This window comes from Anoplopoma fimbria, chromosome 17 (assembly GCF_027596085.1).
Source record: "Anoplopoma fimbria isolate UVic2021 breed Golden Eagle Sablefish chromosome 17, Afim_UVic_2022, whole genome shotgun sequence".
NCBI lineage: Eukaryota > Metazoa > Chordata > Actinopteri > Perciformes > Anoplopomatidae > Anoplopoma > Anoplopoma fimbria.
The window spans coordinates 30,947,662-30,962,661 of record NC_072465.1 but is presented as its reverse complement, the minus strand read 5'-3'; the positions used below and the strand labels follow the sequence as shown (position 1 = coordinate 30,962,661).

Here is a 15,000-nt window from a genome sequence, read left to right as displayed (position 1 = left end):
AGAAATCTAAATTGCCGTTGGTGAGCACTCTTAAGTGCAGAGCGTCGACTAATTGGTACAATGATGGGAGATGAGAGACTGGCATCAGACTGATGTCACCCCAGAGGGGGGGAGAGAAAGAAAGGGAGGGTGAGAGAGAGAGAGAGAGAGAGAGAGAGAGAGATGGGTTAGGGGGGAGAGGTGTGTGAAAGGAAAACAGAATAAAAAAAGGAGTAGGAGGAGAAGAGAAGGGTCAATAAAACAAAATGGAGATGGACGGAGAGGAAAAATAATAGATGCAGAAAAGAGTTGTGGAGAAGATAAGTGGAAAAGGTGGGAATGAAAGGAAGCATAACAAGGAGACATGGAGGGGAAAAAAGAAGCATGAAAAGGAGACATAATGGGGTGAAAGGAAGCATGAAAAGGAGACATAATGGGGTGAAAGGAAGCATGAAAAGGAGACATAATGGGGTGAAAGGATGCGAGGAGTGAAAAGAAGAATAGACAAAGCTGTTTAGAGAGAGTGCAAATAAAAAGTGTAAAGAATGTAAAGAAGTAAAGACTGAAGGAAAGGTGATATATAGAAAGAGAGAGGGGGGAGGAGAGTAAAATGAGAAGAGAGGAGGAGAAGAAGATAAATCAAATGAGGGATGAAGAGTTAGAGGAGAGGAAGGGAGACGTAGGAAGGATGTAGGTGGATTTAGTTTCTTATTAGAGGAACAGAGGCAGCAGCAGAGAGCGATGAAGAGACGGAGAGTGGGCGGTTTGAGAACAACTTCTCCGAAACGTTCTCCAGAGAGAAGGTGACAGAAAGAGAAGGAGAACGAGGAGGAGAGACGTCCTGGTTGATGGACAGGTGGAGCTCAGAGCGACAGAACCATCGGGATTATAGAAGACGAGCAGAGAACGAGGATCAAACACAGAGAACCAGCTCAGGATGAATTCAACACATTACAGGACTTTGTGACAACAGCAGATAAAGAGGCCTTGATGGACTAAATATCTCCTTCATTCCCTCATGCAACAGTCTATCATGGAGATGTTGAATTATTCAAATCCTGACATTCTGCTTCGTCTCTTCTCAGGCAAATGACAACAAAAGCAATAATGCAAAGCCTGTCAACCATCATTCTCCCTGCTGAGGACTCCTTGAGTCAGGCACTGAAGTCAGGGAAGGTGTTGTCTATCTGATGGTCAGCTGAGAATATCAATATTAATGAGTAGAACGTTTAATCTGAGTCCTCCTCTGGTTCAAACTGTGCTTTCTTTAAAGACGTAGAGTTTTAAACATTCAGACATCATCAGAACATGAAGAGTTTGTTGTGTAGAGATATCTACTGATGTTAGCATGCTAACCAGCTAGCCACAACTCGTCCCGTCTTGTTATACCACTTGTAACCTGGAGAGGCGATAGTGAGTCCAGTCTGTCCTCAGTCCAACATGAGAGGAAGACGAGGAACTGCTGTACGCTTTTCAATCAGGATGAAGGTTCAGGTCTGTGTAGGTTCTGAGTCGTCTTCTCATTTATGCTACTTTGGATTTCATTTTTAAACATCCAGTCAGAGAGAACAGAGAACAGAGAACAGAGAACAGAGAACAGAGAACAGCCGTGATGGATTCTCAGAGAACACTGTCACAGGCTGTTAGTGAGGAGTGGACTGGTTTAGGACCGCTGGCTGTAGATCTGGATGGTCTGGACTCAGATGTCTGGAGGACCTGGATCTTACACCCCCCCACACAGAAAAGATGGGCAAGGGGCTGTAAGATGAAACCACGCCCCCTTCTGTATGAGGAAAGCCTCACCGCGGCGCCGACAAACATGGCGGCTGCAGCAGCTCGTACACGCTGACGAGTTTAGGGCTCGTTTGAAACTCTAGATGGCGTTCAGAGACTCTTCTCTTTGGGGTGGAGGATATTTATTGGCAGAAATTCATGAGTTTTATGAATGTGCGTCCAATTTTTATGCCTGACTTCCTTATCAAATCACCCCCCCATTCATCAAGCCATGACCCAAACAAACCTCACACTGATTGGATTGACTGAGATCCAATCAAATAAGGTATTCTTATGTGACCGGATTTAGGGTCTGCACACACACACACACACACACACACACACACACACACACACACACACACACACACACACACACACACACACACACACACACACACACACACAGCTCACACACACGCTTGTTCAATCATGCACCAATCCCCCCCGCTCACACCCACTGGCACACACCCCCTCTCTGTGTGAGTGCATTGTGGGAAATCCGCCTTCCACAGTGTGTGTGTTATATTACATCACGGCATCAGCCTGGCCCGCTCGCCAAACTGAGTTACCGTGGTTACGGCAGTGGAAAATTAAAACAGCCCTCACAGGGTTTCAGAGTATTATGGAAATTCAAAAGCCAAGTTCAAGTTGTGAATGATTTTGTTGGAGGTTTAAGTTCTGTGTCACCTTTAGATGTTTCTGTTGGTTTGAATGTTGCCTCAGGGTTTTCCCTCCTAAACTTTTACAGATCCTACATGAAGAGTTCCTAAGTGATGTTTGGATACGACACGGTAGCACCAACAGTTCAGGACGTCCTCAGTACCTGCACTTGTTTCAGTAACATCTCACCGGATGAACATGTGTGTCTCTATGAGTGGTACCTGGATTCTTAAAGGAAGCACTGTTGGGTAACGCTCTCCTGCAGAGAGCTGTGAGTGTTTTTATGAGGACGAGTCTTAATCGTTGAGTGCTTTGGACTCTTGAGACTCACCCCATTGGCTCGGCTCATGGCCTGGTAGTAGATGCTGTAGCTCTTGGCCGGTGACAGCGGAGGATTCCAGAAACCTCCGTAGCTCTTGTTGTCTCCCACCGTGAACGGCTGGACCACGGTGAGGCTGGAGGGCGGCAGGTCGGCAGCCATGTAGTAGGCCGAGTCCAGGACGGAGGCGTTACGGAAGCTGATGGGGGCCGAGAAACACTCGGGGGCTTCGGAGGCAGCACGCCGGGTCTTGGACTTCCGCTCCTCCTTCACAACGAGCTGGTAGGAGCTGGAAACATACAAATACAGTTCCAGTTGTACTTTTGTGTTTTTAAATAAAGTTCCAGTTGTACTTTTGTGTTTTTAAATAAAGTTCCAGTTGTACTTTTGTGTTTTTAAAAAAGGACAAACACCAAACACACCAAACACACCAAACACACCAAACACACCAAACACACCAAACACACCAAACACACCAAACACACCAAACACACCAAACACAAACACACCAAACACACCAAACACACCAAACACACCAAACACACCAAACACACCAAACACCAAACACACCAAACACCAAACACACCAAACACACCAAACACCAAACACACCAAACACCAAACACACAAACACCAAACACACTAAACACACCAAACACACCAAACACACCAAACACCAAACACACCAAACACACCAAACACACCAAACACACCAAACACACCAAACACACCAAACCAAACACACCAAACACACCAAACACACCAAACACACCAAACACACCAAACACACCAAACACAGGAGACATGTTGAGGTCTGATCGACACATGGGGGAGCAGCTGAATTCTACAGCAAATAGATTCATATTTGCCGTGTGCGGGTGATAAATGGTGAGATGGGATTTACAGAAATTAACAGGAAACCACTGACCCACGCTCACATTTCTCAAATCCATTTCCCAAAGTCCAAATTGGAATGATATATATTCTCCCCTTGTCAAAGCTGTATTTCCCTAAAGGCAACGCCAAATGATGTTCTCCTCTACACCAATGAAATGATGGGATCACATGTTCAAAGAGAACTTTAATTAAAAAACATGCTGGCTGGAAAATATAATGAGAAAGGGAATAAATTCACTGTGTTTAATTTAAAACAAAAGCATTGAGAGGAGAGGAGGGGGGGAGGAGGGGAGGAGATGAGGAAGAGAGGAGAGGAGGGGAGGAGGAGGAGAGGAAAGGAAAGGAGAGGAGAAACAACAGGAGGAGGGACAGAGTTTTAAAAGCTAAGAGCCAGGTGAGAAGGTACCTGATTGGTGCTCCTCGTGAGTGGGCGGGCTTTAGTAGGATGGTGATGGTGGTCTCGGTCTCGTTTAGCGGAGCCTCAGACTCGTACTCTGGCATCAACGGGGCTGATGATAGAAAAGACAGAAAACAGTTCATGAATAAGGAAACAAGTGACATCATAAACCAGACTGCCTCTGAGGAAGTCACATGACAGACATGACCTCATGGACTAAAGTGACTCTGACATCACTCAGGAATGATACGAGTAGAAACACACTGAACCCTTAGAGGAGCACTGAGAGATTGAGGAACCACAACAGCAGGTAGAACATGTGAGTTCTACGTAGTCCTCAGGTGGGTTTAATGTTAAAGAGGACTAATTCACATCCACATGTTAAACTCTTAATGATGTCATAAATAATTAAAAACAAATCAGAGAACCTGTTCGGATCTTTTGTTTATTTTGATTTGACATCATCATATCATAGAGTGATCTTATATTACATGTATATATATATATATGTATATATATATATATATACATGTATGTATATAAATCACATGCATCACGCCCTCATACTGAAGGAGCAGCATGTTTTTCCCTGATCGCCGTGGTAACCCCTCCTCCCACGTTCATCCATCTCTGTCCGTCTGCAGCCTTTAATTGAAATCTCTTCATCCGTCAGCCGCTGAACGACATAATGAAGATTGGGGTCGGCGTGACATTTGGAGGGAGACGATGTGTTTTCTTCCCACAATGCAACATGTTGGTGGGTTTGAAAGGAAGATGGAGGAATGGAGGCTCAGTGGGAAGGTGGTGTTAAAATCCCTGGAGGTGTTGACAGACATTCAGACAGAAGTCCTCCACCGTCCAATCAGAGCTCAGGACTCATATTTTAACACTCAGTCACTAGATCGGGAGAACTAAAACATTCCCTGTGAACCTCGAAGCTTCTGCTAAGAAAGGAGAACGCCCACGACTGAAGGTGTGAAAGCAATGCTAAAAGATCAGAGTGCTTCATATCACCGGTGGGTTTGGTCATGTGACACCGATCAATTATGCGAAGAGATTAATAAACATAGAGGTGACGCTTTTATAATGGTAAGGAAAAGACATAACTCAAATAAGGTTAAAGGTTAAATACAAAGGGACAGAAGGATGTTAGACATTGAGACAGAATGGGAGTAAAGCTGAGGGAGACAGAAAGGGGGAGTCAGAGAGATAAAGGCTTCAGAAAAGTCAGGAGATAAAGGCTTCAGAAAGGGGGAGTCAGAGAGATAAAGGCTTCAGAAAGTCAGAGAGATAAAGGCTTCAGAAAAAGGGGGGGGAGTCAGAGATAAAGGCTTCAGAAAGGGGGAGTCAGAGAGATAAAGGCTTCAGAAGAGATAAAGGCTTCAGAAAGGGGGAGTCAGAGAGATAAAGGCTTCAGAAAGGGGGAGTCAGGGAGATAAAGGCTTCAGAAAGGGGGAGTCAGAGAGATAAAGGCTTCAGAAAGGGGGAGTCAGAGAGATAAAGGCTTCAGAAAGGGGGAGTCAGAGAGATAAAGGCTTCAGAAAGGGGGAGTCAGAGATAAAGGCTTCAGAAAGGGGGAGTCAGAGATAAAGGCTTCAGAAAGGGGGAGTCAGAGAGATAAAGGCTTCAGAAAGGGGGAGTCAGAGAGATAAAGGCTTCAGAAAGGGGGAGTCAGAGATAAAGATAAAGGCTTCAGAAAGGGGGAGTCAGAGAGATAAAGGCTTCAGAAAGGGGGTCAGAGAGATAAAGGCTTCAGAAAGGGGGAGTCAGAGAGATAAAGGCTTCAGAAAGGGGGAGTCAGAGAGATAAAGGCTTCAGAAAGGGGGAGTCAGGGAGATAAAGGCTTCAGAAAGGGGGAGTCAGAGAGATAAAGGCTTCAGAAAGGGGGAGTCAGAGAGATAAAGGCTTCAGAAAGGGGGAGTCAGAGAGATAAAGGCTTCAGAAAGGGGGAGTCAGGGAGATAAAGGCTTCAGAGCAACTAACAAAGACTGAAAAAGTGAACGTCTTTTACTTTATTTTATTATTTTATTAATATTTTCATTTGATTTCATTATTTGTATCAGTCATCTGTCTTCTCTCTTGACAGCTAAACGCTAACAGAGAAGGAGTCCAGAATAAAGAAATGAATCAACATGTGAGATGATGCTTTTCTTTTCCTTTGTTGACGTTTGTTTGGCCCGAGGCGGCAGCATAAACCAGAGAGGGAAGATATGAAAACAGCCAATCAGACAGAGGAACAAAGACACCAGCAGAGAGTCAGACGGGTTCTTTCACAGAGAACCCTCCGCCTATTGTCCTCATAATAAGCATGAGAGCAGAGAAACGTCACACTCACAACAAACAGCACGGTGATGGAATCCTGACTATGAGGACCAGCTCTGACCTGCTATCTTGGTGGAGATGCGGGTGGTGATGGGCGGGCCGAAGCCCTTGTTGGTGGAGGCTTTGATGGTGAAGAAGTAGGTGGTGCCCGGGTAGAGGCCGACGAACAGGTGGTGGGTCTCGTTCCTCAGCTTGAACACCCGACCCCTCTGGGTGGTCAGGTCGGCGCTGGGGTCCAACGAGCTCAGAGCCTTGTAGGTGATCTGCAGACAGACAGGAGACACGTTCAGCTTCACGCCGCTTCACCGCAGGCACCTCACTCTGGTCCACTTTACACACATTTATCTTTTTATTAACATCAATTTATGAATCAAATCAAACCTCTGGTACATGTGAGTGCGACAGGCCTGTGGTTTTAGGTTGGACCCTTTTATGATCTAGAAGTTCAGCTTTGTGGCTCTTGATTTAACGTGGACTTGTTTCCCTACAGCAGTGTAATACTAGCCCTCATGCTAACGTCTAACTAGGTGACTTGAGTTCAGTGTAAACTTACTATCGTGAGTTCAATCCAATTGATTTTTTGTAAAGCTAAGCTTAAAGGTGCTAAATTCAGAATCCAGAGCATATTGTTACGACAAGGCTCACAGCTAAAGGTGCTAACGGTGCTAACGGTGCTAACTGTGCTAACTGTGTTAATGGTGCTAAGAGCACTTGAGCCGGAGGATGGGCGGAGCACTTCCTCATATCAGCTGTAACGGCCTTACAGTGGCAGCACAGAGCACGCACTCACACGCACTCACACGCAGCTGTGATCACAAGCACTCACACGCACTCACACGCACTCACAAGCACTCACACGCACTCACAAGCACTCACACGCACTCACAAGCACTCACACGCACTCACACGCACTCACACGCACTCACACGCACTCACACGCACTCACACGCACTCACACACTCACACACGCACTCACACGCACTCACACGCACTCACACGCACTCACACGCACTAACACGCACTCACACGCACTCACATGTCTGAATGCCAGAGAACCTTGAATCAGTAATTATTGATTAGCTATGAGAAAGTTCTCGTCCAGCGTTCGTAGCTTCACCTTCGATCAGTCATTCATGTAAAGAGCAGAAAGCAACAGGTTTCTGGAGATATGACCCTCGTATGTGGAACCCTGATCCATTACACATTGATTCAATGTTCATTTAGAAATATAGATTTGAATTTCCTTAATTCCTTTTAAAAGGTTTTCATTTGATCAGTTTCTTCACTCCAAACCTGGAGAACATTCAGACAGTAAAGCACTGAAGGACTGATGATAAGTTTATTATTATAGAAACCTATTGAAAGCTCAATAACTACTCATCTCATGTTCTTTTCTAATTATCATTCCAAAACAAACAGTAATTTCACCTCCTGACCTTCTGCAGTCACATGTACCAGGTCAACCATCTGTTCTCCAGAGTGTTGACGTCTCTTTACTGCCGCTCTGAGTTTCTCCACATGATCTCCACATGAGACGGAACAACTGGAGCAGATTGACCCACAGCCACTAAACGGGCAAAAGCACTTCAATAGTTCTTCTGTTAAAAGAGCTGTCGATCTGTCGTAATGTTGCTACTGGCAAGGTTCCACAACGTGGAACACACACACACACACACACACACACACACACACACACACACACACGGTAGTAGAACACTGGAGGACAGCTGTCATTGTGAATGACAGTCAGCACAAAAGAGTATTGACTGGTAGGAAAAAAAACACTAATAGCAATTCAAACCCAAACACTTTCAGGCCTTCACAAAGGCACACACACACACACACACACACACACACACACACACATGTGTGTGTGTGTGTGTGTCTCTAAGTGCATTCCAGTTAGTCTTTCAGCCTGAAGTGAGAATAACAGTATATATATATATCTATATATCTATATATCTATAGATATATATATTTATATATATAATAGTACCCTTACCTAACCCTAACCCACTGTTCTGATGTCTCAGCTCTGTTTGAAGGGAGATCAGAACTGAAGCTAGAGACACTTTATATGAACCTCTGTTCCTGTGGTGGTTCTTTAGAGAACGTTAAACATGGAGGACAGGTTTCTCTTTATCCAGCAGAAGAGGAGGCTGTGAACTCAGCAGATCAATAAAACATGTTGAATCAATAGATATTAATAAAGACTGGACAATAAAATATCATCTATTTCATCTACGCTGCAGTTTGGCTCTGCTCTGGTGGCTGATGTTTTATTAGTCGTCAATAGCGCTCTATTGTTTATGCTCTCTCTCTCACTCTCTCTCTCTCTCTCTCACTCTCTCTCACTCTCTCTCTCTCACTCTCTCTCTGTCTCTGTCTCTCTCTCTCTCTCTCTCTCTCTCTCTCTCTCTCTCTCTCTGTCTCTCTCTCTCTCTCTCTCTCTCTCTCTCTCTCTCTCTCTCTCTCTCTCACTCTCTCTCTCTGTCTCTCTCTCTCTCTGTCTGTCTCTCTCTCTCTCTCTCTCTCTCTCTCTGTCTCTCTCTCTCTCTCTCTCTCTCTCTCTGTCTCTCTCTCTCACTGTCTCTCTCTCACTGTCTCTCTGTCTGTCTCTCTCTCTCTCTGTCTCTGTCTCTCTCTCTCTCTCTCTCTGTCTCTCTCTCTCTCTCTCTCTCTCTCTGTCTCTCTGTCTCTCTCTCACTCTCTCTCTCTGTCTCTCTGTCTCTCTCTCTCTCTCTCTCTCTCTCTCTCTCTCTGTCTCTCTCTCTCTCTCTCTCTCTCTCTCTGTCTCTCTCTCACCCTCTCTTGTTGATGTACTTGGAATCGGTGGAGCCATAAAGCTCAGGTTGTTTTATTGGTCAATGAAAAAGCAGGCACTGGGGCACTGCATCTTGGGTAATAGAGTACGAGTCTGTGAGGGATAACTCAGCAGGGGAAGTGTGTGTGTGTGTGTGTGATGAGAAAGTGGAGGATAATAGAGGATTTAAATAGAAAAGAGAAAGAAACCTGAAGAGACAGAACGATGAGAAGATCGAAGGAGAAAGTGATCAGTTATAACAGAGAGTTTAGTAATAATTAATAGATATATTACACATTCTTTATGTGTGCAGGTTTATGGATATACACAATCGTGGGATCGTGTTGAAGAAATGTTATCTCTATTCAGTTTTCTCATTTTCCATATTTCCTCTCTGAGTTTGTGTCATGAGAGAACCCTCTCTATCTCAGTTGTTGTTCTCTGTCCTGCTGGGTTCCCTCCTCTCTCCCTGTTCAGGTTTTATAGTTATAGGAGTTGGGCCTCTAAAACATGTCAGTGATGAATACAGTCTAAATATCAGAGGCAATAAAATCATGATGATGCCAAAGAAAATGATGCAACTGAATGTCTTATTCTCCTTTTTGACTTTAACTGTGTACATTTAATGAAAATACAGCATTTATGCCACAAGTGATAAAGCTTTCCTCCGACCTGTACTGTTTACATGTTGGCTGTTTACTCTGAGTTTTACTTTAAAACACTATATTCATAAACTATTTCCATATGACTGAAGAGCTCCATGCTATACAGGCTAATAAATGAGAAGGCACACAGCGCTCTAGGAGGGATCCACTGATTCTTAGGAATGAGACACAGACAACATATCACTGTTGAGTGTTTGCTTGTATCAAACAGTCATCAAGTTAACTGTTAAAATTAAAGTTAAAAACATATTCCAATGTATATTTTAATCAATTAATGAAGTAGGCCCTCCTGGCTGCCTGCACATTGGAACGCTGTCTTTTTACATATTGCTATGTTTCCATTGTTTTGAGGAACAGTCCAGGGTCAGTAGAATGACTTAACGTAACGCTTGTGTTGTGTTGCTCCTCTCTGGTTGCCAATAGCTGTGGAGAGATCTGATACTTGGTGTAAAGACCATCTGATGCTCTGAACGCTGGTGCTGGAGGAAGAGCTGACTTTATTTCTGCTTCATATTCTGCTCAACATGGTGGACTTCCTCCTCATGTAGGGCTGCGTGTTGTTTAGCAGGTGGATCATTTTCTGGAGAAGTTAGTTCATTTTCAAGTTGTAGTGTTTTTCTGTCACCCACCACTGATTTAAGAATACATTGTTACATTTGTGAATTTATTCTGACCTCTTAAGATGATGTAATGTATTAAACGTGTTTGTGCTAGCTGCCAATGCTCTCAACTGAGCTAACAACTAAAACATATTCAAAACAATAACCACAATAACTCCTCCTCCTCCTCTGAATGCACCAACTCCTCCTCCTCCTCTGAATGCACCAACTCCTCCTCCTCCTCTGAATGCACCAACTCCTCCTCCTCCTCTGAATGCACCAACTCCTCCTCCTCCTCTGAATGCACCAACTCCTCATCCTCCTCTAAATGCACCAACTCCTCCTCCTCCTCTAAATGCACCAACTCCTCCTCCTCCTCTGAATGCACCAACTCCTCCTCCTCCTCTGAATGCACCAACTCCTCCTCCTCCTCTGAATGCACCAACTCCTCCTCCTCCTCTGAATGCACCAACTCCTCCTCCTCCTCTGAATGCACCAACTCCTCCTCCTCCTCTGAATGCACCAACTCCTCCTCCTCCTCTGAATGCACCAACTCCTCCTCCTCCTCTGAATGCACCAACTCCTCCTCCTCCTCTGAATGCACCAACTCCTCCTCCTCCTCTGAATGCACCAACTCCTCCTCCTCCTCTAAATGCACCAACTCCTCCTCCTCCTCTCCTCCTCCTCTAATGCACCAACTCCTCCTCCTCCTCTGAATGCACCAACTCCTCCTCCTCCTCTGAATGCACCAACTCCTCCTCCTCCTCTGAATGCACCAACTCCTCCTCCTCCTCTGAATGCACCAACTCCTCCTCCTCCTCTGAATGCACCAACTCCTCCTCCTCCTCTGAATGCACCAACTCCTCCTCCTCCTCTGAATGCACCAACTCCTCCTCCTCCTCTAAATGCACCAACTCCTCCTCCTCCTCTGAATGCACCTAGAGAGGCTGGTTGAAGGCATGAACAACAGAGTAAGAAGAGGAGACTCACAGACTGTAGTTTGACACATCCTGTCCTTCACATTAGACACTGTCTCCATTCTGAAAGGAGAAGATTCTACACCACATATCCAGACCTCTAGTACATTCAAAACAGAATTTATGAAGTTCCAACATAGAGAAAAATGAAAAAGAGGTAAAGTCTCTACTAACTGTGTCAAGGCGGAATATTCACAAAATAAAATCCTTTCCATCTCCAAGCTTTGTAATGTGAATCCTGGGGAATAAAACTATAGCTTGAATAACACTTTGTAATAGTTAAAATAGATAAAACCTGAATCAACTTTTCTCTCTTCGTCCCCTCACCTTCATAACCTGGCACCTCCTGGCCCGTCCTGTACTGAAGCTCACAGTACATCTACTGTTTTAAGTTCCTGCATTTCTGTTTTTAGAAGGTTCCATTCTGCTCCCCGGCTTTAAAATGTCAAGACATTCTAGGTCACTACGAATAGAAAGGCAAACAGAAAGGCTACGACAAGGACGCAAGCACACACAATGAAGGCATACCAATAAAAGATGTGCATACCAATAAAAGATGTACATACCAATAAAAGATGTGCATACCAATAAAAGATGTACATACCAATAAAAGATGTACATACCAATAAAAGATGTACATACCAATAAAAGATGTACAACCAATAAAAGATGTACATACCAATAAAAGATGTACATACCAATAAAAGATGTGCATACCAATAAAAGATGTACATACCAATAAAAGATGTACATACCAATAAAAAATAACATACCAATAAAATGTACATACCAATAATAAAAGATGTACATACCAATAAAAGATGTACATACCAATAAAATATGTACATACCAATAAAAGATGTACATACCAATAAAAGATGTGCATACCAATAAAAGATGTGCATACCAATAAAAGATGTGCATACCAATAATAAAAGATGTACATACCAATAAAAGATGTACATACCAATAATAAAAGATGTACATACCAATAAAAGATGTACATACCAATAAAAAAGATGTGCATACCAATAAAAGATGTACATACCAATAATAAAAGATGTACATACCAATAAAAGATGTACATACCAATAATAAAAGTACATGTAATACCAATAAAAAAAATGTACATACCAATAAAAGATGTACATACCAATAAAAGATGTGCATACCAATAATAAAAGATGTACATACCAATAAAAGATGTACATACCAATAAAATATGTGCATACCAATAAAATATGTACATACCAATAATAAAAGATGTGCATACCAATAAAATATGTACATACCAATAATAAAAGATGTACATACCAATAAAAGATGTACATACCAATAAAAGATGTACATACCAATAAAAGATGTGCATACCAATAAAAGATGTACATACCAATAAAAGATGTACATACCAATAAAAGATGTACATACCAATAAAAGATGTACATACCAATAAAAGATGTACATACCAATAAAAGATGTACATACCAATAAAATATGTACATACCAATAAAAGATGTACATACCAATAAAAGATGTACATACCAATAAAAGATGTACATACCAATAAAAGATGTACATACCAATAATAAAAGATGTACATACCAATAAAAGATGTACATACCAATAATAAAATATGTACATACCAATAAAAGATGTACATACCAATAAAAGATGTACATACCAATAAAAGATGTGCATACCAATAAAAGATGTGCATACCAATAAAAGATGTGCATACCAATAAAAGATGTGCATACCAATAAAAGATGTGCATAAATAAAAATAAAAGATGTACATACCAATAAAAGATGTACATACCAATAAAATATGTGCATACCAATAAAATATGTACATACCAATAATAAAAGATGTGCATACCAATAAAAGATGTACATACCAATAAAAGATGTATACCAATAAAAGATGTACATACCAATAAAAGATGTGCATACCAATAAAAGATGTACATACCAATAAAATATGTACATACCAATAAAATATGTACATACCAATAAAATATGTACATACCAATAAAAAAGATGTACATACCAATAAAATATGTGCATACCATAAAAATAATAAAAAATGTACATACCAATAATAAAAGATGTGCATACCAATAAAAGATGTGCATACCAATAAAATGATGTACATACCAATAAAAGATGTACATACCAATAAAAAAGATGTGCATACCAATAAAAGATGTACATACCAATAATAAAATATGTACATACCAATAAAATATGTACATACCAATAAAAGATGTACATACCAATAAAAAAGATGTATACAAAATATGTACATAATAAAATATGTACATGCCAATAATAAAAGATGTACATACCAATAAAAAATGTACATGTGCATACCAATAATAAAATATGTACATGCCAATAATAAAATATGTACATGCCAATAATAAATGATGTACATACCAATAATAAAATATGTACATAATAATAATAAAATATGTACATGTACCAATAATAAAATATGTACATGCCAATAATAAAAGATGTACATACCAATAATAAAAGATGTGCATACCAATAATAAAAGATGTGCATACCAATAATAAAATATGTGCATACCAATAATAAAAGATGTGCATACCAATAATAAAATATGTACATACCAATAATAAAAGATGTGCATACCAATAATAAAAGATGTGCATACCAATAATAAAAGATGTGCATACCAATAATAAAAGATGTGCATACCAATAATAAAAGATGTGCATGCCAGTAAAAGCCAACGATGCACACGTAAATACTGATGCATACATACATGAGAACACTGAGGGTAATGGGATATGTGGTGGTGTCCCTATTGTTCCCAACCAGATAAGCTAACTGGAGAGAGACATAGCAACAGACAATAGTCCTCTTCTGTTCTCACCAGCTCCTGATAAGCAAACAGAAGTGAGAGAGAAAGACATGAGGACTAAATATAGCCTGATAGGGTTTCCAGGCCGTAGTATTGTTCTCGCTGAGATAAATATACACAAGAGGGAGATGGAGCAGGACAATAATCTAGCTTCATAAATAGCTGGGCTGTTAATCACTAACAAAGGCCTCCATCTCTAAATCAGGCTGTTCAACCAGCAGTCGTGAGGCAGAAGTGAGGAGCTACGGCAGCCCGCTGCGATCAAACTTCACCTCATCATCGATGCCAAACCCACCGAAGACCTATCAAAGCATCCAAACCAGGTCCACCCTGGAGAGGTGATCAGACATGAAGCATTCAAATCACTCCGGAAAATCAGCCGCTGGTGGAAACGGGCCGGATGGTCTTGGAGTGACGCTTGTTTGACAGCCACACAGCGACTTCCTGTCATGTGGTCGGCTGTCACTGAGAACCCTCTGCTGACCAGTTACTCAGTGATTTATGAGTGAACGATGAAAAGTTATTTCTAGATAGACACAACCCTCAGTTTGGGATTGAATCTGTGTTTCTACTTTGTTTGTATTTGATCAGTTCTAGTTTGCATTTAGGTATTAACAGTCATATGCAGAGCTTCAGCTCTATGTTAAACTCTTCCAGTAGCCGTGAACACAGTGTGTCGGTGCTGCTCCTGTTCTGTGGGCTTAGACGGAGAGGT

General features: G+C 41.9%; 1 protein-coding gene across 1 annotated transcript in view; it reads right to left on the bottom strand.

Annotated features, from left to right (window-relative positions):
- Nucleotides 1-15,000, bottom strand: part of ptprt (protein tyrosine phosphatase receptor type T) — a 247,747-nt gene that overhangs the window by 113,783 nt on the left and 118,964 nt on the right. Inside the window, exons 13-15 of the mRNA XM_054616090.1 lie at nucleotides 6,411-6,612; nucleotides 4,037-4,139; nucleotides 2,747-3,023 (exon numbers count right to left, since the gene is read on the bottom strand). Of these exons, the coding sequence (XP_054472065.1) occupies nucleotides 2,747-3,023; nucleotides 4,037-4,139; nucleotides 6,411-6,612 (582 nt within the window). The remainder of the gene's footprint in view (nucleotides 1-2,746; nucleotides 3,024-4,036; nucleotides 4,140-6,410; nucleotides 6,613-15,000) is intronic.